The sequence below is a fragment of the Trachypithecus francoisi genome, unplaced genomic scaffold (genome assembly GCF_009764315.1).
Source record: "Trachypithecus francoisi isolate TF-2019V2 unplaced genomic scaffold, Tfra_2.0 Lachesis_group4, whole genome shotgun sequence".
Lineage (NCBI taxonomy): Eukaryota > Metazoa > Chordata > Mammalia > Primates > Cercopithecidae > Trachypithecus > Trachypithecus francoisi.
Window position 1 is genome coordinate 23,509,435 of NW_022681469.1, and position 22,888 is coordinate 23,532,322.

General features: G+C 33.9%; 1 protein-coding gene across 6 annotated transcripts in view; it reads left to right on the forward strand.

Moving 5' to 3' along the window:
- Positions 1-22,888, forward strand: part of CNOT4 (CCR4-NOT transcription complex subunit 4) — a 157,099-nt gene that overhangs the window by 98,612 nt on the left and 35,599 nt on the right. For 3 of the 6 annotated variants that reach the window (XM_033194736.1, XM_033194738.1, XM_033194740.1), the window contains exons 7-10: positions 2,528-2,661; positions 14,906-14,963; positions 17,230-17,479; positions 18,712-19,209. In XM_033194736.1, the coding sequence (XP_033050627.1) occupies positions 2,528-2,661; positions 14,906-14,963; positions 17,230-17,479; positions 18,712-19,209 (940 nt within the window). The remainder of the gene's footprint in view (positions 1-2,527; positions 2,662-14,905; positions 14,964-17,229; positions 17,480-18,711; positions 19,210-22,888) is intronic. The other 3 variants (XM_033194737.1, XM_033194739.1, XM_033194741.1) reach the window with 1 other exon arrangement.

Consider the following 22,888-nt stretch of genomic DNA (forward strand, 5'->3'; position numbering starts at 1 on the left):
CAGAACTTAGTTGACCAGGAAAACACTTTGGGAAATGCTATTTTAAGAGAAATGTCAACAAAATGAAAGCTAAGTGGGATATTGTAATTATTCGTTAAACCAATCTGTACTCTTTACAGAGCTTGCTAGAAAATAGTACTGTCAAACAGTGCTGATAAACTAATATTATTTTTACAAAATTATTCTCCCCATAGAAGTGTCCACTAAATCAGTATCCTGTAAAAGGTGAATTGAAGGCTTAATATCCTATGTTCTTTTTTACGTTTCCTCTTCTCCTGTCTCCTTTCAATTTGTAGTATAAACATGCCTTAACAAGTAAAAATGTTGACCATACGACATATTAAATGAGGATTATACCAAAGCACAATGCTGCACTTCCCTATTGTAGATGAGGACTTCAGATTGTTGCTGTGGACTTTTCAGGAATACTTCTCATTTAGAAGGTGGGGGGCATTCATTGCTACCTTTCATTCTCCAGGTCAAACTAGAGAAAGTCTGGTAGGGGCTCCTTTAAGAAAAGATTGTTAAATGGAGTATTACCTTTTTTGACTTGGAGCTAGTACAGATTAAATCCCATTATAATAAATACATCAGAGTTTTCTTGACAATATGGTCTTTATGATTCAAAAACAATGTTCAAATAAGATCTATCTGATATTTAATAAGGACAGATGACTTAACTGATTTCTTAAAAAATGCTTTTTTTGTTTTTTTGAATGAAACCTTCTTTAATGAAATCTAAGGTAGAACCATTTCAAACTAAATTTTAATTAGTAGAGGGTATACTTTATTCACATTTCCTGTCAATTTCTGTCTATCAGAATTTTCAAGTCCCACCCAGTTGATCTCATTTAAAGTAATATTAAACAATAAACTAAAATGTTTGGGCAGTCCTTTGGAACTTGTTTGTAATGGGATTTAACCTGTCTTTATGAACTGCCCCTGTAGAGTCATTTTAATATCAAGATGAGCTCTTTATGGCTATCCACAGATATTAGTGAAAGCCATATCTCCTAAAGTATTGATTCCAGGAATAATTTTCAAGACTTTTCGTGTTTTAAAAATGTAAATTTCAAATCTAATGTATTTTTTAAAATAATTTAAAACTAATTTCATAATGTTGTCCTGAATTTATCTTGCTCTTCTGTAGCTGAGTTTAAAATTACTTTAAAAGGGGATTTTTTGTTGTTGTTGTTAAAACACTTTCTTGATGTAGGAAAGAAATTTGAATAAATTTTATGGCAAAAATCTGAAAATCTTTCCTTGTTACTGCATAACTCAAAATTTAGTGTCATAGGAAATATTTATAGGTCCAATTGAAACAAGCAAGTTGCCTCTCAGAACAGGGAACGATGCATTGTGCAGTATATATGATACAATTACGCCCAATTAAATGCAGTTGCTCTCACTTGTTATTGTTTTGATTTGTTCTGTTTTGGTTTTGTTGTATAACATCTATTTAGACCGTAATTTTAAAAAAGTTAACATCCCTGAAGGTAAGTAAAAATATTCTTCCGGTCTAGATATACATGCAAATAGTAAAACGATACTCAAAGTAATTTCATTATCATTTATTTTTGTGTCTAATTAGCTTCCACAGGCAATCTTTGCCTAATTTTTCCTATAATATTTGTGACATTGCTTTTGATGTACACCTACCCAGCTAGAGTAAGCATAGCATTCTCTTGTGTATAGAGCAGAGGTTGGCAAACTTTTTCTGTAAAGGCTAGTTAGTAAATATTTTAGGGTTTTTGAGCTGTGTACGTAGTCTCCTGTCACAACTACTTTACTCTGCCTCTGTTGCACTACTACACTCTGCCTTGGTAGCAGAACGACAGCCAAATACGATATGTAAATGAATGGGCATGACTGTGTTCCAGTAAAACTTTATTTACAAAAACAGGCAACTGGCTGTAAATTGCTGACCCTTGGTCTAGAGTTTAAAATACATTAATTTTTATTTTACTTTTGACAACCGTAGAAGAAAAGACAAAGTAAAAACTAATTCATGGAAGTTTTACTTAGTGTTAAGATAATGAAGAATATAGTAAAACTGTTCATTTATGTGTTACTTCAAGTGCTAATCTCCAAATTAAAAAAGAGATTCATAAATTTTGGCTGATTTTCGGAAAACTCAGTAATGACCTGTTACAAGACTTAATTCTTACATTAAAGACTTGGAAGTAGGTTTAAAGTGGACCTTACACTTTTTGAGCTAGCAAAAATGTTCTCCCCTTAATATGCTTTTCTGTACAATAAATGGGTTGATGAAATGCTTTAATTTATCAGATATATATCATGTAATTTTGTTGGAATGACTTCATTGATCTAGAAGTTTTGTGATATCCTCACAGGTTTCTCTTAGTTGTTTTATTTAAAAATTTATTTAAATTTTATTTATTTAATGTTTTATCTTTTAAAAATCTTGTTTTATTTAGAATATATTTAATAATTCAGAAGATTATTCAGTATTTTATACCAGCCATTTTGTGAATCCCACTGCAGTTTTAATTTATTCTTTCATTAGGCGGGTAAACACCAAGAATATGAACAGAAGCTACTTCAAGAATTATATAAATTAAATCCCAATTTTCTTCAGCTATCTACGGGTTCAGTTGATAAAAATAAGAACAAAGTGACACCACTGCAGAGGTACGATACGTAAGTATTGATACTCATAGTCAGACATCTTACCTTCTTATCAGTTGATCTTCTCTTTTCATTTTAGATCTTTTTCAGGCAAAAGCCTTGTTGACAAGGTCTATCATTTATGCAGAATTGTTTAGCTTTATGGGAAATGTTGAGTCACAGTTTCTGGGTTTGAATGTTTGCTGCCTACTCTTCCCTGGTAACACTTCAGACTAGCTTTTTGATGGGTTCACCTTTCGCAGTGATTTGCAGACTACTCTGAGCCCAGGGAATACTTTCCTTGTTAAAGAGAAAATTAAGAGATTTTAGGATTAAAAGGCTCTGATTACCTAATTTAGGTCTCTCTTGATATAATTAGGGGGAGAATACTATAAAAGGGAAAGTGGGTGTTATCTGAAGGAAGCCTTGTGTGTTGGGGACACAAATATTGAAGAATATCTAGTTCCAGGAATCACTAAAGTTATTTAAATCCCATAAATGAAGGGAGTATCCCATATTAAGAATCTTACGCATCATGGTTTTGGGTAAACTGTATTGTGTCAATGCTTAAATAAATTTATAATCTTCAGTTAGAGAGTCTCATTCTGATATAGTGATCTTCATATCTTGGATTATATTTTGTTATGGCCTGTCAGAAAATCATATTAATAAGTATAATAATTTGGGGATTTTATTCTATCCTGAACTTTCATTAAATTTGATGTGTTAGGATTTTTGTTATTTTTTATTTGATAAGTTTAACTTTTATCAAATGAATTTTAAAAGTAAATGTAATTAATTTATGTTGATGATCTTTTTTTTTTAAATTCCAAAGTTAAATTTGTTTGAATGTTGTTTTAATGTCTAGGTGTTAAATATTATAGCCCAGTGTATATTGGGTGCTAAAATAATGTAAGAACTATTTTCAAATATAGCTAATAATAACTAAATGGATTATTGTCTGAGTCCATTTCTTCAAAAACACATTCTTGTCTTTAAATTTTGAAGTCTGTGTTTATTCATTTTGATAGTAAAGATTATTTAAATTATTAAAAGCCAAATTATACACATAAACATATATGCACATGTGTATGTAAATATAAATAAATATAAAATAGACCACAAAGCAAAATATAAAGTTACTGTATAGCAAACTATGTAAAATTTGTTTATATCAAAGCTAAGAATAAAAGCTAAGTCAAAACAGATCTTTCTGGTTTGACAAGCTTTGATCTTTTCCTTTAATCTTTTGTACCCACCCTTTTCTAACCTTGTATGGTTATTTTATGACAAACCATGTGCTATTATTTACCTTACTGGTTGCCATCTCTGTAGTGCATGGTATAAGAATGAAGTTATTGTAGTAAACAGTGGTTTATTTCAGATGCTTTTAACATTTATGCACATCATTGTTTGCATTGAAAATGTTGTCATTCTAATTTAAGTCATATTCTGGGTTTTATAGCCCCTGGTGATTTCAGAGCAAAAATTTAAAATTTAGATGATCTCTTTGAAATAACATTTGTTGTCTTCTGAATATAAAACTAATATGTTTTTATTGAAGGAAATATGAAAAGTTTATGAAAGCATACAGAATAAAATAAATATTGCATATGATCTTAATACTCAGAACTTTTCACTGAAAGTGATTTGTGTATAGCATGCCCTCCAATAATGCCATTTCATTCAGTGTTGTTTTGTTACAATGTTGATGAGAAAAAAATGGATTCCCAGCTGGGGCCACTGCCTCTATGGACTTTGCCTGTTCTCCCCATGTCTGCGTGGATTTTCTCTAGGCACTCTGGTTTCCTCCCACATCCCAAAGCCGTGCATGTTAAGTGAATTGACATGTCCAAATTATCCCATTGTGAGTGAGTGTGAGTGTTTATGTGTGTGAGGGGACCCTGCCAAGGTTGATTCCTGCTTTGCCCTCTGATTTGCTAGGATGGGCTCTGGCCACCTGCAATCCTGAACCCCAATAAGTAGGTTGAAAGATGAATGCGTGAATAAATACAAATTATTGTAAAATATAAATTTGTAAAGTGTTAATGTATTTTCTTATACACTAATTCCTTGCATTGTGTATTTTCTTAGTCTTTTTTCTTCTTGTGAATGTGTGTATACCATTATACACATAGTACCTTGGTTTGTTACATTTGAAAACCTAATATATATTATTATGAATAATTTCCCCATGTCACTAAAACATAATTTTTTATGGCTACATAGTATTTCACTATATGTTCATATTTTAAATGTATTAAGCGAGTCTTCTGCTGTTGTATGTTGTGTTGACTTTGTTATTATTTATAACCCTGTCATGAACATCTTTACATATAAATGTTATATGGTTGTAACATATAAATGGTTATAGCTTTGATTATTCCTGCAAATAGAACTGCTGAGTCAGAATATGAGAGTACCTATTTCCTTGAATTGGGTATTTTTTTTTCCTTCTGCATACTTGCCAATTTGATAAACAAAAAAAGCTGTCTCATTTTAACTTGTATTTGATTAACAGAGTGGACTTTTTATGCACTGTGAGTTTATATGTTTCCCATGTTTTATTTGTGTGTTTAAAAGTTTTATATGAGTTATAGAGATGAACTTCCCCAATCAGTTGATCAATTATTTGTGTTTCAAAATACGTTGAATTTATAAATCGGTTTTGGAAGAATTTATATTCTATGACACTGAGGCTGGGCCTGGTGGCACATGCTTGTAATCCCAGAACTTTGTGAGGCTGAGACAGGAGGATCACTTCAGGCCAGGAGTTCGAGAGCAGCCTGGACAACAAAGCCTGTCTCTACAAAAAAACAAAAACAAAACATTGACTTCTCCCAACCATTAGCATAGCATATCTCTCTTGTGCCTTTCAGGAAAGATTTTCTTTTTCCTGTTTTATTGTATTGGATCTCCTACCACCTCTTTCTATTTGAAAAATCCTTGGGCTAAACAATGCAAAAACAGTGTTAGACTGGTAGCACTAGCAGGTGTTCTTGCCTCATACTTTACTTTTATGGGGATGTCTCTAGTGTTTTATTTACTCTTTAAGGATGATTTTGATCATTTACTTGAGATAGGTATTTTTAATCACAATATGAAATACCTTGTTATTCCTAATTTATTGAGACTTTTTTCCTTTAGATTAGAAATGAATATTGCAATTTACCAAAAGTGTCTTTGGCATTTATAACAAGTAGTTAGCTTTTACTGGGTTTAGTCTGTTCTTGCATTGCTATAAAGAAATACTTGAGACCGGATAATTTATAAAGAAGAGAGATTCAATTGGCTCACAGTTCTGCAGGCTGTACAAGCATGGTGCTGACATCACTTGGCTTCTGGGCAAAGCAGGAGGCAGGCACATCATATACAGCGAAAGCAAGAGGGAGGGGGTTGTGGGGGAAGGTACCACACACTTTTAAATGACCAGATCTCCTGTGAACTCAGAGCAAGAGCTTAATCATCACCAAGGGGATGGCCCAAGCCATTCATGAGAGGTCCACCCCTACGTTGAAATGCGTCCCACCAGGCCCCACCTCCAACATTGGGGATTATAATTCAACACGAGATTTGGTGGGGACATACATTCAAACTACATTATTTACTTATTTTCGTAATCAGTTATTAATAGATCTGCTAATATTTTATTGACTTTGCCTTTTATTATAAAGTATAGTCAGGTAGTCTATAGAGCACATTCATAACTGTGTTGGTAGCAGGAGAATGTCTAGAAGCCACAAGTTACAAAGGGGGAAACAGGAGGAAAAGAGGAAATATAAAACAAGTAAACTCATTTACTAATTTTGCCCAAAGCCAGTGCTGCAGAACCTCAGCTGGGATCAGAATAAACAAAATTTTTTGAGAGTCTTGCTATCACCTAGGCTGGAGCACAGTGATGTGATCATAGCTCACTGCAGCCTTGACCTCCCAGGCTCAAATGATTATCCCACCTCAGCCTTCTGAATAGCTGGGACTACAGGTACACACCACCACGCTCAGTTAATTTTTCTCTTTTTTGTAGAGATGGCGTTTCACCATGTTGCCCAGGCTGGTCTCAAACTCCTGGGCTCGAGCGATTCGCTCGCCTTGGCCTCCCAAAGTGCTGGGATTACAGGTATGAGCCACTGTGCCTGGCCAGAGCAAATTTTGACATAGATGTACATGTTTTGCATAAGTACATGATATAGAAACTTTTTTTTTTTTTTTTTTGCGAGTTGAGGTTGGGGGTGTTTTCTGTTTTAATGCAGTTACCCAAATTTATTAAGTGACAATTAATGGCCCAAGTTACAGAGAGTAAGCCTTTGGCTGGCTGTCAGTCATAGCAAAACGTCTGCTTTGGTCTCCACTTCCACACTGCTATCACCCAGGGTAGGCATACAGAGGCAGTAGGTAGTAGGGATGAATTTTTAGATAAGATTTCTTCTCACAGGAAAGACTTGCCAAATTAGAGTGATGAGCAATGTAACTCTTTCCTTCCAAGGTCCTACCCAAGAGATAGGTTTCTTCTTCTTCAAGGTAAGTTAAAACTTAACCTTTCTAGGAAAAAAACTCAAAGAAAGGTTTCATTTTCACATTTCTTGGCATTCCTAGATAGTGGGTAGCAGTTTTACCGAAAGAATTGCAAGAAAGCAAAGCCTGGAACCTTATAGATTGAGACACTAAGCTTAAAATGTGATTTTCTCTTATTTTCAATTAAGCCAGAGTACAAATCTTAAGAGTACCATAGCTATTAATCCTCACTGAACCCTGACATGGTCCTGACATGGTCCCTGTATACACACATATGTTAGTAAGTGAATTTTTCTATAATATATTTTGCTCCTGTTTCACCTAGTGAGCAGAAAATTCTAAAAAAGGAATTTGTCATCTGCTCCCCTTCATTATTTTGAATTCGAGAGTGTATCAGTCATAATGAGTTTTGAACTATGTATGTGCTATGAATAAGTTGCTTTGAAATGATGAATACAAGTAATGAGAGTGGGAAGTGATGAAGCCTTGCAGTAATGATGCTTAAGGACTGGCTATTTTATTATTTTTAAGTTTGGCGCTTTGAAATATCTTCATTTAGATTGAGATGCTATTTAAGTACCAGCTGTGAAAGGAATAGTAACTAGGTAGGCTGCTGTGCCCAAGACAGTGAGCAGGCCTAGTTACAAGAATTGTGGGGTATGCAGATCAGTCAGTGTAAATGGTTATGACTTGCTATTGTGGCTGAAACAAGCCATCATTGAGGAAATGGAGATGTTCAGCTTTAGACTTAGGTGGAACGAGGGTGGAATAAAGGTTTTGAGTCTTCTGTGTTCATTTAATATCCTCAGTAGGCCTGTGTGGTATATATTGTTTTCTTACTACAGGTAAAAAAACTAAGTCTCAAAGAGTTTAAACAGTTTACCAGTATCCCACACAAATAAGCAGTAGACAAGATTCTGATCAAAGTCTCTGTGACTTTAAAGTCCAAGCTCATCCCTCATTCTCCCACTCTTCAGTCTAGAAGAGGTAAAATTCTTAAGAGCAACTCTTAGGAAAAAGTTTTTAAAACATAAATCAAATTCACTTAAATGGAACTATGCCATAACTGTGTAGTTTGATTTTGAAAATCTCTGGTGCTTGAGGCTTATTACCTGAAGACAGATGTAGTGGATGGATTGTAAATTCCAAGGAATCGATGTTATTTTTAGCAAAACTTTCTCTGAGCCACAGATTGGTGGCAGTAATGGATTAGCTAGAGAAATGGTGAAAGTGAAGCTTCTGTAGGAATTTATCAATTTTTATTACATTTGAGAAGGAGTATACATCTTTTAAAATAAAATTACAGCTATATCCTTACTGAAAATCAAGTATAATCTCTGATAGACTTAAGGTATAGTCAGAGTACCTTATTAATTCAGCAGAATGGGAGTGGTCACTGCATGAATTCTGTTCTCATACCCTGACATTATTTGGTAAAACTCTTGAGATTTAGAAAAGGCATAGTTCATAGATGTGTAGAAAAAAGTCTCAAGCAGAGGTTGTTAGATTATGAATAGGCCTCAGGATATTTGTAAACACTGAAATTTTATGTAAAATTTTGTACCTGTGCACATTTTTTGAGAGAGAGGACTGACCTAAAAATAGTTATCAATTAAATATTGGTGTAGAGGGCACTGGTCTGCTGATACCTCTAGATAGATTAGAGGTGAATTCAGGAGTGGAATAAAGCAGTGATTCTCAAAATATGGTCAGGTGCCATGAGAAATGGACTAGTAAATTAAGTAGGTGAATTAAAGTTTGCTAAGATTTTATATTTACATTAAAATCAGTGGATTACTAGATTTTTCTGAGTTTATATCTCAGAATCTTCCTTATTTCTCTTAAAAAGTTTTCTTCCTATGTTGTATTTGGCTATATACAGAGTTAGTGCACATGTGCATATACAGTGAAAAACTAGTAAGTGAACTGGGGTATCTTGCCCCACCTAACTAGAATATGGTCAAAAAAGAAGTTAGAACCACTTGTCTAAAGCATTTGTTCCAGAGGGTGGAGTGGAATGAGTGTGGGGTTAAAGGGCAGTTAAAGATAGGGTTGTATGTGTCCTTATTTACTAGAATAAAAGTAAAGCAAATAAGAAGTGTGTTTAGGTTTAACTTAAATGTAAATCTTTTAAAAAGATTAAGTGTATTACTGAAATACAGAATTTATGAATAAGTGGAGACTTGGCTGTTTTTGAAAGGTTACCACATTTTGTGATATGTTTAGGATAGTAGATGTCCATATTTTGACCTTACTATTAAAAACAAGTCATTTGTACTTAATAGTCACCAAAACATTTATTTTCATTCGTGTTAAGTAGATCATGGGATTATGAGAAAATTCTAATTAAAATCATATTTACACAACTACAATCATTCTAGGTTTAATGAGGCGTATTTTTCGTGCCATTTTATTTTTATTTATTTTTTATTTATTTATTCTAAAGAGACAGGATCTTGCTGTGTTGCCCAGGCTGGCTTCTAATTCCTGAGCTCAAGTGATCCTCCTGCCTCAGCCTCCTGAGTAACTGGGACTATAGGCACGTGGTGCTGCACCCAGCTTCTTATTCTGTTAATAGCTAATTATACCACTTAGATGTGGCCATGTTTTAGTAGCAAAGTAATACTTTAAATGTTAATGTGTATTTGAAGCCTGTGTCAAAGTATATTCTGTAAAGGCAAGTTTTACCTGTTGATAACTTAAATATATCCTTTGTGTTAGCAAGTGTTTAAATATATCTCAGAATTACTTAGGGACTCTGGTAAACGGTAAAATTAAGATAGATTCTTTGAAATGATTATCTGTGGGAGTATTTAATTTAGAAGCAAAATGAATATGTATTTGTGTATACAGTAACATGACAGTGAAATTTGGAAATGTCTGTTATATTCACTTTTATCCTTATGTAAATTTTACGTTTAAAGTGTAAGTAAATTTTATCTTTTGTTTAAAATGTAAGTAAACATCAGTAAGTCACTTTGACGGTTTTGCTTTTGAATTTGGTAAGCAGAATAACTTCTTATTTTTAGTCCACCTTCCTCCTTGAAAATGTTTTTTCTTTGATTCTTCTACTATGTAATTGGTTTATGTTGCAAATGTTTTAAAGCAATCATCACTATTAAGGAAGTAGTAAAAGAAAGTAAAATTCAAGCATTGCCTTTGGAGCAAGTTAGAAGAAATCAAAACTTGGCTGAACATTTACAAATCCAAACTGAGACCCAGCTGTGTCAGTGACTACCTGTTTGCAGACAGTTTTGAATTTGATTTATCTGTAAAACAAAGTATTTAAATTTGATTTTAATGATTTCCTTCTACTTGTGAAATCTAATAATTTGAGAGACTTTTCAGGAGTCTTGATGCTTTTTCATTGTGTTCCTCTTCTCTTCCTTTGTTGCAGTGATCATCAAATACCAGATGCCTCAGTTTAGACTAATTGAATAGAATTCCCATGATGGAGTCCGGATATATACTTTTTACTTTAAATGAATAAATATGTATATATTTTGTGCATATACGTATTTTAAAAAGCTCTGTTGCACTTATGGGTTAATTTACAAATATTTGCTCCTGAGAAATATGTAATCTCAGCCAGGTGCTGTGGCTCACACCTGAATCCCAGCACTTTGGGAGGTCAAGCCTGGCAGATCACTTGAGGCCAGGAGGTTGAGACCATCCTGGTCAACATGGTGAAACCCCGCCTCTACTAAAAATACAAAAATTAGCCAGGCATGGCAGCATACACCTGTAATCTCAGCTATTTGGGAGGCTGAGGCACAAGAATCACTTGCATCTGGGATGTGGAGGTTGCAGTGAGCCAAGATAGTGCTACTGCACTCCAGCCTGGGCAACAGAGCGAGACTCTGTCTCAAAAAAATAAAAAAAAAACGATGGAGTCTTACTATGGATTTTTAAAACAATTTAGGACTGAAACTTAAAAAAAAAAATCAGTGATATTGTTTGTATGAAAAACATGTTTTTGAATTTTTATATACAGGGATTTATACATACAACATTGGCTTCTGGGAATATCTTGATCGTGTTATGAGACTGGATTACCTTTTAGTACTTCTTAGTCCCACTTGAATCCTGTACTTTTCAATGAGCTGCATGGTATTTATGGACTTGATTTCTCTTTCTCAGATCATGACAGTTTCAGTGTATGAGTGAAGTACAGGTGTAGTCAGTCTTCTCAACTCCTAGCCTTTTAAGAGATGGTTGTCAACCTCTGTTTTTGCCTCTCTCATTCTTTGTTTTAGTTCAGTTTATATTATCTGCTTTTCTTTGCTTCTATCCTTGAGGATAGAATTGGTATCTTCAATTTTTCAAACACCTTTCTAGCCTTTTCCCTCACTAGGCAACTTCTGCCCCACTGCTTCGTGCTGTACAAATGTTTTTTTTTAAAAATGTCTCCCATTGAAAATGGAATTAACAACAAAACGTTAGCTTCAAAATGGCAAGTAATTTTGTTTAGTGCAGTAGAAAGAGGTTGATTTAAGAAAATCTGTAGGTTTTTTGTTTGTTTTTAAATTTAAAAAGCCCTGTGCAATTTATCTTAGTGCATCCAAATTCTTATATCTGATAATATTGGGACCTGGCAATTTTTGACCAGGGAATAGTCCATTTCATGGAATACTCTCTTCATAAGTAAATCTGGTATTTATTAAAGTTTTTATTTTCTTAGCAGTTACCCTCTTGGAATGATAATGGGTAGGTGGATGCTGAAAGTAAAAGAAATTTATTCATATGACCACAGCTTAAGGAGACTCAGTGCTTAATGAGGAAGGAAGTTCTACATCTGATGCCAGTGGAGTTGTGAGGACTCTGACCTGTTGGTCGTAGTCTCGAGATAACTATTTTCTCTCCAACCATTAGAGAAACAAGGAGTTCACATATTTTGAAATTTGTAAATATAGTTTTTCTTTCTATTGGGGTTACCCATGTATTTTCAGGGATTCTTCTATCTTTCTTTTATTCTTTTCCACTGATAGTTCCAATTATTAATATAATACCAGGAGTAACTATAATTGACTTGTTATAGCCCACATAGAAAATAAAATAATTTCTAGTTATATCTTTATTCTTTAAGCTTTTCATTTATTATTCCCTTAATTTGTTATTGTTAAAATAAATTGAGAAGAATATAGTAAAACTAAGTAGAACATACCTTTACTGGTTTCTTGCCATAATCCTGATTTTTCAGCAGCTATTATCGGATAGATAACACAATCTACAAATTTTAAAACATGTTTCATAAAACTTTCCCAGATAGAGCATAAAGTATTACGAATCAGTGCTTAGGAAATTGCAGTTGGGATGGTGGACAAGGTGATACAAGTTATTCTAATTAGTCGTAATCCAGAAACATCCTTAAGATTTATTTTTTATGTAATACTTTCATATGTTGTCCTGGCCGTTAGCAAGACTGACCTCATTTATATTGAAAATTATTATTTAGTGCTCTTATGGAAGCACTAAATTGGGTGGTGGCTGGGAAGATGAAGCAAGATCCAAACACTAGAAATTGTCCTTTGTAATATCTTTCTTTTAGCCTTTTGTTTCTATTATTACCTCTTTCTCTCAACTTGAAGCCCTTATTACCATAGTATAAGTATAGTGCAAGTTTATCTCAGATTATCGCTATTATGTTCCGCCACCGAATTAATCTTTCTAAAACACTGCTTATTTAGGTCATTTCTGTGGCCTCTGGAGCCTAACCTGTGTTTACCTTTCTGTCCTTACCTTTCATTACTATTCCAGCTATCCCATTTGTCAGCTAGACTAAATATTTAGCTCTCGCAACACTGTCTCTGACATTTTGACCCTTGACACAGGAGGTATTCCTGCCTTTAATGCTGTTCTTTCCCCTTTCCCCTGTTCTTCTCCTGCTGGGTAAATCTTTTTAAGGACCTACTTAAATTTGAACTCCCCTAGGAAACTTTCCCTAGTTGCCCCACTTGTAGTAGCTTTGCTTTCTTCTAAAGATTTATGGCATTTTTGTTTGTTTGTTTGTTTAAACAGTTCATTTGATACCAAGCACTGGCTGATGTTTGTACTTAACCTTCTTTGTGCACTTATCTTCTTTCCCCCCAATACTTCTAAACTTAGTGGGCTCAGGGCTATATCTTTAAACTGTTTGCATTACCCACATTACTTAATATTCATTGATTTATTGCTGTTTTATGAATAGTAAGTAAAAATGCTCTTCAAGTAAATTTCAAATCTGTTTGCTTATGATCGAGAACATCTGGCATTGTCTGCAGAAGATGCACCTGGGACTCAGATTGGGTACTAGCACTTGTTAGATATTTTTTTTTAGAGCAATTAAATATGGTACCAGTAAGTTATCTATTTGAAAGGGGACTCCGTATATATTTTCAGGGAATAAAATAATTTTAAGAAATTTGGAATCTTAATTTTTTTCCTATAACACAGTATCAGAACAACACATTTGAGTAACAATAGTCATGTACTGCATAACAATGTTTTGTTTTGGTCAACAGTGGATGGACCACATATACAATGGTGGTTCTATATAATTATAAATAACTTTTTCACTGTACCTTTTCTGTTTAGATACACAAATGCTTACCCTTATGTTACATTGCCTACAGTGTTCAAAACAGTAACATGCTATACAGGTTGGCAGTGTAGGAGCACTAGGCACTATATAGCCTCAGTGTATAATAGACCATGCCATCTAGGTTTATGTGAGTGCACACTTTAATGTTTCCACAATGACAAAATCACCTGTCAATGCATGTCTCAAAATGTATCCCATCATTAAGCAACACATGACTATTTTTGTTCATGTGCTGAGTCAAAGTTAGTTATAGGAATGATATCAGTACACTGTTGCAGCACAAAGTTATAGAGATTTTATTTTGTCTTTAAGTCAGACAAGATAAAATGGATTTGAAGTCAGTGATTCTCTTACTTTACCATGGTGCTACATTTTCTCTATATGAAAATAAAATGTTAATGTTTTTGTTTGAATCAGTAGTTTGCCCAAAAATGTTTCTTTTGTCTCATTTGACATGCCTTCTCTAGGGTTATGATTAGTGTATAGAAATATTAAAATAAAACATTGCTCTTAAAAACCTATAGAGAATATTTAAATTACTTTTATGCCCTCTGTCAAACACCTAGAAAAATGTCAGTATTATTTCAAAAGCTGAAATGGGGAATATGTTTATCACATGCACAAAAATAAATGGTAGATTAGACTTTTGATCTATTAATTGTAAGCAGTGCCTTTTTTCCCCTATAAGCTATTGTTTTGCCCATTGTTGTTGGAGACTCTAATTAGAATGTAAGTTCCTTAAGGGTAGAGATTTTATACAGGTTGAGTATCCCTAGTTCAAAATTCTTGGGAACAGAAGTGTTTTGGATTTCAGATTTTTTTTCTTTTGAATTTTGGGATACTTGCATTATACTTATTGGGTGGACACTCCAAATCTGAGAATCTGAAATCTGAAATGCTGTAGTGACCAATTTTATTTGAGTGTCACATCAGCGTGCAATAAGCTTCAAATTTTGAAGCAGTTCAGATTTTAGATTTTCGGATTTGGGATGCTCAACCTGTACTTCTTTGTGTCCTCAACATTTAATCAATGTTTTACTTCCCAGTACCTCAGTAAACATTTGTTAAGATGGTAAAGTGTCTGGGGTTTTTTTTTGGGTTTTTTTTTTGGCTTTTGAGGAGTTTGTTTTTATTGTAGGAGAAGGACTTTATTCTGATTTTATTCTATTTGTTTTCTTTTTACAGCCCCATTGACAAACCTTCAGATTCTCTCAGTATAGGGAATGGTGATAATTCCCAGCAGGTAAGATCTGAATACAGTATCACTTGATTTATTTGTCATACTCCTAAAGCAAGGTATTCCATGCAGGTGAATTTTCTAAAAATACTTTACTGACACAATTTAAAAACACTTTTGATGCTCATCTTTATTAATCATATTATAATTAGCCTTTCCCCCCCAGAATATATAGAGCACAGTTTAACACTTTTTTAATGACTCAGAATTATCATTATGACCAGGAACTATTATCTTTAGAGTCTACTAATGTTATTGGTCTTCCTGACCCTGTGCCAAATGGTCCCAGGCTAGCATGCCTTCTGAGTTCTTGCTTTTAAGAATTGTATTCCTACACTACATAGTCCCCTTGCCCCTTGCTGTCTACTTTAATTTTCTGTTTCAGTCAAGTGTATTTGTTCCTAACAGTTTCCCTTCTTATTTCCCCCAAATGACTTTCAGCTTTGAAATGATAAGACAGATAAGCTGTTCAAAGTTGAATCTACTGTGAAACTGAGTGGAGTGCTGACCATTAGAGCATGCTTTATGTCATCTTTTCTTATTGCTCAGGGACCTTTTTTTTGCTAGTTTTTCACTCCTTGAGTTTCTATACATCTTCTTACATTGGTAAAATAAATGTAATTTAGTCCCTTCCATAAAGAAGAGCCAGTCCTCCACAGTATTTGTGAAAAACTTAGAGATCTAAAATATAATGCTTTTCCAAATGTTTTCCTGACACATTTTGTAAAAGAATGTGGAAATCTGTATATCCCCTTGTATATTTTAGTTGCACATTAAATTTTTTTACAGCTTAAAAGTAGTTGCAAAGGATGTAATTTCCAGCATATTAGAAATACTGGTATCTGAGAAGTTTAATGTTTTGATATCCCATCATAATGTTTTGATCATAATCATGTTTTATTATCCTGTTATCCATTTAAAAAAATACACATATTCTCCTTTAACAATCAGACGTTTTACATTTTTTTCTCTGTGAACTAATTTTTCTCTGTTATTATAGAGTTTTATCTTAATGCAGTATAGTTTTTGCTTGAAAAGCATATACTTCTCTTAAAAATAGGCATATACATTTTTGAATTGAAATAAAGATGTTTTTGCGGTCACAGACTTCAAATGCCAGTTTTTGTCTTCTGAATTTTATTAGTAGTATTGAGATGACACTATACATAAATGTAGATTTTAATTTTAAAAACCATGAAACAAGTAGTAATAAATAGTAAAATTATATTGAAAATTCATCTCTTAATGAAAAATAGGGCCATTTTAAAATTGGTTTTTGTGTATCTCTAGATGAATGTTACCTATTGGTAAAAGAGCCAAGTTGCAGCAGCAATCTGGTCGTGTTTTTTATTTTTCTAAGATGTGTTGAGATACTTTGTTCATATAAATAGGTAGATGGAAGGAGGAGTATTATATCAGTATCACTCAAGTCTTTCAATTTCTTCTAAATTAAATACCTAAGAATTATAGAAAGATTTATTATGTAAAATTATTTTTAATGATGTGTTTGGAAACAACTTAGATCTTTCTTTAATTTTCTTGAAAACTAAAATATTGAGAATCACCTAGCATGTAAAATGATCTAGTCATTACAGTCAGTCACTCTCTTATCACCGATCCATGTATTTCTAATAATTTGTGTTTGGTTTCTGGAAAGTTTTCACTCTTGAGCAAAATACTATAGTAAAATCCCGAATGAGAAGTATTATTTTCTTGGTAGTGAGAGAAGTAAGGTTGTATAAAGAGAGGAGACGGCCGGGCGCGGTGGCTCAAGCCTGTAATCCCAGCACTTTGGGAGGCCGAGGCGGGTGGATCATGAGATCAGGAGATCGAGACCATCCTGGATAACGCAGTGAAACCCCGTCTCTACTAAAATCACAAAAAATTAGCCGGGCGTGGTGGCACGCGCCTGTAGTCCCAGCTACTTGGGAGGCTGAGGCAGGAGAATTGCTTGAACCCGGGAGGCTGAGGTTACAGTGAGCCGAGAGTGCACCACTGCACTCCAGCCTGGGCAACAGAGCGAGACTCCATCTCAAAATTAAAAAAAAAGAGACTAATTTAATCTTTTCAGGCAGACTAATTTTTTTAAAGAGTATATATGTAAGTTAATGATTTAATTGATTTTTCTGAAACTTCTTGCTTTCATTAAAACATCTTCAAGTACCACAGTTTGCAAAGCACTATTCTAATACATTTAGTTGCAAACTTTTTAATTGTGGCGTACTAAAATGTATAAACATGCAGTTATTATTTGTTTTCCTTTTTTATTCAGATATCTAACAGTGATACGCCTTCACCACCACCTGGTTTGTCAAAATCCAATCCAGTCATCCCCATCAGTTCATCCAATCACAGTGCACGGTCCCCTTTTGAAGGGGCGGTAACAGAGTCACAGTCGTTATTCTCAGACAATTTTCGCCATCCCAACCCTATCCCAAGTGGGCTTCCTCCTTTCCCCAGCTCCCCACAGACATCCAGTGACTGGCCTACAGCACCAGAACCACAGAGCCTCTTCACATCAGGTATATAACAATAGTACCAAGTATTAGTAATTATGCTCTTAACATATTGTTGACAGACTAACATGAAACTCATTAGTGGATATATTTTTATCTTTTGCCTCTCTGTTCTCTTTTAATAAAAATGTAAATATTTAAACTACATGGAATTAGGTGGTTAGATACATAGTTGTGTGACCTAGAAATTACTCTATTAAAATATTTCTCCAGAAGTAAAGGGTTATATTATTTTACCAATAGTAAAAAGCTTATTCCTTTGGGAATTTTTATTTTTATTTTTACTTTTTGGAGGTGGGGGTCTTGCTCTCTCACCCAAACTGGAGTGTAGTAGCGTGATCTTAGCTCACCGTGGCCTCACACCCTGGGTTCAAGTGATCCTCCCACTTCAGCCTCCTGGTTAATTTTTTAATTTTTTGTAGAGACAGGGTCTTGCTATATTGCCCAGGCTGGTCTTGAACTCCTGGCCTCAAGTGATCCTCCCAACCAAGCCTTCCAAAGTGCTGGGATTACAGGCATGAAGCACTGCACCTGGCAAGGACTTAGATTTTTAATTAGATAGGTATTTTTATTTAATTAGATTTGTGTTTAAGATTTCCCCCCAGATGACAAAGATGTAAGTTATTTAGTAGTAACAGTTATGTTACTACTAAATGGTATTTTTGAACCATTTCCATTTTTATCCATTCTAAATTCTCTTATTACTATGAAAGGTGGCATAAAAGTAATATTGACAGCAGCACCTACAGAGCAGAAAATTCCAAAAAACTATAAGGATTAATATAAATAATTTTTAATTAAATTGTATTTTTTCTTAGTATAGAAAGCATATATTCAAAATTATTTGTACTTTGATAAATACATTTAAAAAATAAACTTTACTAATTAAAATCTGTTAAATTATATTTATTATTTTATTTCATGAAAGTGACTTAGGTTGGTTTTGATTATGAATGGTTGAGAGTATAATTGGAGTGTCAAGTACACTTTTTCCTTTGATTAGCAAAATCAGTCTATATCATTCAGTTTTTGAAGCTAGTAGCTTAAGAGTTAAGTAACTGCTAGAAGTATATAAGGCCTTTTGTAATTCTATGATCTTAATGTGCTAAGAAGTCACATAGATTTTGCACATACTTAATTTGTAATATGACATGTTTAACTTTCAGTAGCGTGGGTACTTATTAAGTACGAAAGTGAGCTGTGTATCTGATATTCATCACTATTTTTCTTCCCAACAGAAACAATCCCAGTATCATCCTCTACAGACTGGCAAGCAGCTTTTGGCTTTGGTTCTTCTAAACAACCAGAGGATGACTTGGGTTTTGATCCCTTCGATGTCACTCGAAAAGCCTTAGCAGACCTGATTGAGAAGGAACTGTCCGTTCAAGACCAACCTTCCCTTTCACCCACATCTCTTCAGAACTCCTCTTCACACACTACAACCGCCAAAGGTCCAGGCTCTGGATTCCTGCATCCTGCTGCAGCTACAAATGCCAATTCTCTCAATAGTACCTTTTCAGTCTTGCCCCAGAGGTTCCCTCAATTTCAGCAGCACCGAGCGGTTTATAATTCATTCAGTTTTCCAGGCCAGGCAGCCCGCTATCCTTGGATGGCCTTTCCACGCAATAGCATCATGCACTTGAACCACACAGCAAACCCCACCTCAAATAGTAATTTCTTGGACTTGAATCTCCCGCCACAGCACAACACAGGTCTGGGAGGGATCCCTGTAGCAGGTAGGTTCGTTTAAAGCCTTTGAGAATTTTTGAATAACTCATATTTTCAGGTTGTTGGGTGGATAGGGAAGGAACTGTTGAATAACAGAGTATTAATATCTTGGAAATTTCTATGAAAGATTAGTCTGTATCATAATCTAAAGTATATTTTTCATTAGATGGATGCCTTGTAATATTGAGCTTTATAAGGATGGTGGAGTATTATACTTATTGTTTGGAAGCATTTTACTTGATAGGATAATTACCAAACTTTCATGTGGTATTTAAATGAAAAAGAAGAAAATGGTCTCTGAAGTTATGGTACTATAAAGTCCAACACCGTGGTGAAAATTAAGATTTTATATTCTAAAGTAAAATGGTTAAAAACATTTTTTTAATGATAATTAATGAGAGCATGAGGGATAAAGCCACTCTCTATCCACTTTTGGCAGTTACTTGTTTTGACTGATACACACATACACACACATCAAAACTGAGCTATAAATAAAGTACTTGAGAACTCTGATTATTAATGTTTTACAAGCATGTCATATGTCTCAGACATACACCTTTTGTGAAAGAGAAATTGTTCAAGGAAAGATACTTTCCCATTTGATCTGCCATGTTTTTATTTCTAGGGAAAAATATGAAGTATATATAAGGTAATGTAAGTTTGATGCCAAAATACTTCTGGTTTTGTACTGCTACCCTTGAAGGTTTCAGAACTTTTGGGTTTTAAGATTCTGTATAACATTTTTTTAGATGAAGTATCTTCTTTATCCAAGGGAGTCATTCTTGTTAATAGTGTTCTCATTTAACTTTGGTTTTAGAGACGATATTAAAAAAAAGTTTGTTCCTCTCCTGATTCTCTCAAGTGAAATAGAATCATGATTCTCTCAAGTAGAATACAATAGTTTCTCACTCTGTTAGAATAGTTCTTCACATAATTCATACAATTTATTGGTATCCCTTGTCAGGTATGGCATGGCACAGTATTATCGTAATAGGATGCTTTCATCAGCAGCAAGGCGTTTACTCTCTTGTTTTTAGCAAAGCTGATAGATGAATTTACAGAGGTCTATCAAAGTTCTTTATCCCTATTCCCTTTGGGACTGACAATATTTCATGTTCTAGACAAGTAGCTAGGTTAAGAGAGTATAGTCTGTGGCTGTTGACATAGTGAAATTAACCATTGATACAGTGAAGTTAATTTACATAAGCCTGATAGCACCTAATGTAGTGACTTGCACAGTGATGGGACTCTTATTTGTTCATTTAATTAATGGTAGTAGGTAACCCAGAGTGACATTTTTCAGTCCTCTTCTTCTACATGATACTTGTGAAACAATGTGTTCAGTTCCAAATACTCCTTTTATTTCCTTCCATTCAAGATAGCATACTAGAATGTAATTTTCTTTCATTTTGCTTTAATCATTTAGAAATGTGGCATTTTAATTACTAGTAGTGTTTCTCATAATCAATTATAACATTAATTAAAAGTTAAAGTTAAGTTCCCCCAAATCATCAAAACATTTAAAAATTAGACCAATTACAGTGAATATGAGGGTTCGTATTTGCCCATCAATGAATTAGGCCATGTGGGAAATATTAAAGATGTTTAAGATATGGATAAAATTTCCACATACTTAAAATATAGTTGGAGAGACTAAAATAATGTATGAAAGTGGTAACTATATGTATGATACTGGAATCTGAGAGACATCAATGTACCCTGTAATTCTTTGTGAGGCTTCACTGAATAAGTAGGAATTGATCCCTTCTATCGTATCTTAGATTTGGGTTAGGAGCAGGGGAAGAGGAAAGGCCTTTTATGTTGATGGAAACCTCCTGAGTAAAGGCATAGAGGCAGGAATTAGTATGCCATTACACTGAGAAGTAATACAGCTACCTCCTATAACACTAGGTGCTTCTTAAACTGTATAGATATAATGGATGAGAAGACGAGAAACTCTTGACAATGAGGCAAAATGGCATGGACTTGGAATGATAGGAAGTAGGATGCCTTTATGGGATTCTAGTTATTAGCTGTCTTCTTTTTGTGCTTTTATTTGACTTATTACATGATGATCTTTGATTTTCTTCCAATTTCATAGTCATCATATTATTCCTTAGCACTGAAGAGTAGTTTGAACCCTTATATTTCAAACCAATATTCTCGGAATGCCACACTGGTAATGAGAAATCGCTGATTAGTAAGTTTAGTTGTCCTTGTGTTGGTCATTTAAAATCTTCATCTAAAGTAGATGCTTTATGGGAAAAATGTGGCATTAAATTATGGTCCTATCTTTGTGGATTTTGTTTTGAGTTTTAAAATTTTTACCATATACTCAACCATAGAGCATTAAAAACTTTTTTTTTTTCAGAGATGCTAAAAATGTAGTTACCAACTTTAGGTTCTGAATCATTGTTCTATTTGGTAGGGGGTGGGAGAGTTTATTTTGGATTTTCAATTTTAGGCTATGCAGACTTTCTTGGTATTTAAATGGTGACTTATGGTTAAGCTTATTATAAGGTTATTTTTAAGGCTCTGATGACTAGAGAAATTTTAGTTTTAATATACCGACATTTTAAAATCTTTTATCAAGAGTCTCACACACCAGAATCCTCTCATGGATTATAAATATTTGGTAGATGCCTCAGGAATGTGCTAAGCCTCAGAGCAGAATAGCTATGTAATTGTAGCCAGAAGATTTAGGATTTTCAGTAACTGTTATAAATAACAGAAAGTGAAAACCTGGAAAACTATATACATCTTAACTATGTCTAATTTGAAGCAATTTAATACCTAGGTAACTCACTTGCACCAGTTGTAACTCACTTGCACCTGAGTTGAACTATTGAAACGGATTCAACTTTGTATCTTCTAGCAGTTATCATGATACCTTACACAGGGCAGCTGTCACTAAATGCTTCAGTAATGGAGAGAGTGCATACTTGTTTCAGTGGGACCTGCTACTTTAAGATATACTTAGACAATATTTTAAACTAATTCTACACTCTAGAAAGGCATATGTATATTTATTCTCTAAATATGTAGAGCAAAATATGGTCTCTGACCTATACGAGCAAATCAGAGATGGCAGTCACCTACATGTCATACAAATACAATGTCTACTTATTATACATTTGTACTTAAATTTTTATTTTTGGTTTGTTCAGTGAATTATTAAAGATTGATATATCTGAAACCTATCATGGGAAAAACAGTTGCCAGAGGTTTGACAGAAATGCAGCTTCCCTTTTTTTTGGTCTAATGGAAAACTTTTTTTGTGTTTAAAATTAGTAGTTATTTCCTTAATTAGGTGAAACCTTTTTTAGCAGCATTTGGTTTACTAAGTTTAGAAAGATTTTTAAAATAAATATTCTTGGGGGAAATTTTGATTCATGGGCAGGTATAGTAAATTCATTCAGATCTTTTCTTTATTATTGGAACCATGTGCTTTCTTTCTAAAAAGTTATTTACCTTGTCCTAAAAAGTGACTTTATTTTGTCCAGTTCCTTCATTTTAGGAATAGCAAAGCTGTGTTTCAGAAAGCTTAAATAATTTGTTAATGGTCACATACTCAATTACTAGTGGAATTAGGATAAGAACTTAGATCTCAAATTCAACAATGGAAATGTTTTTGCACTACAATGATGCCCTCCTTCATAAATGAAGATCACTGGCATGTGCTTTAAC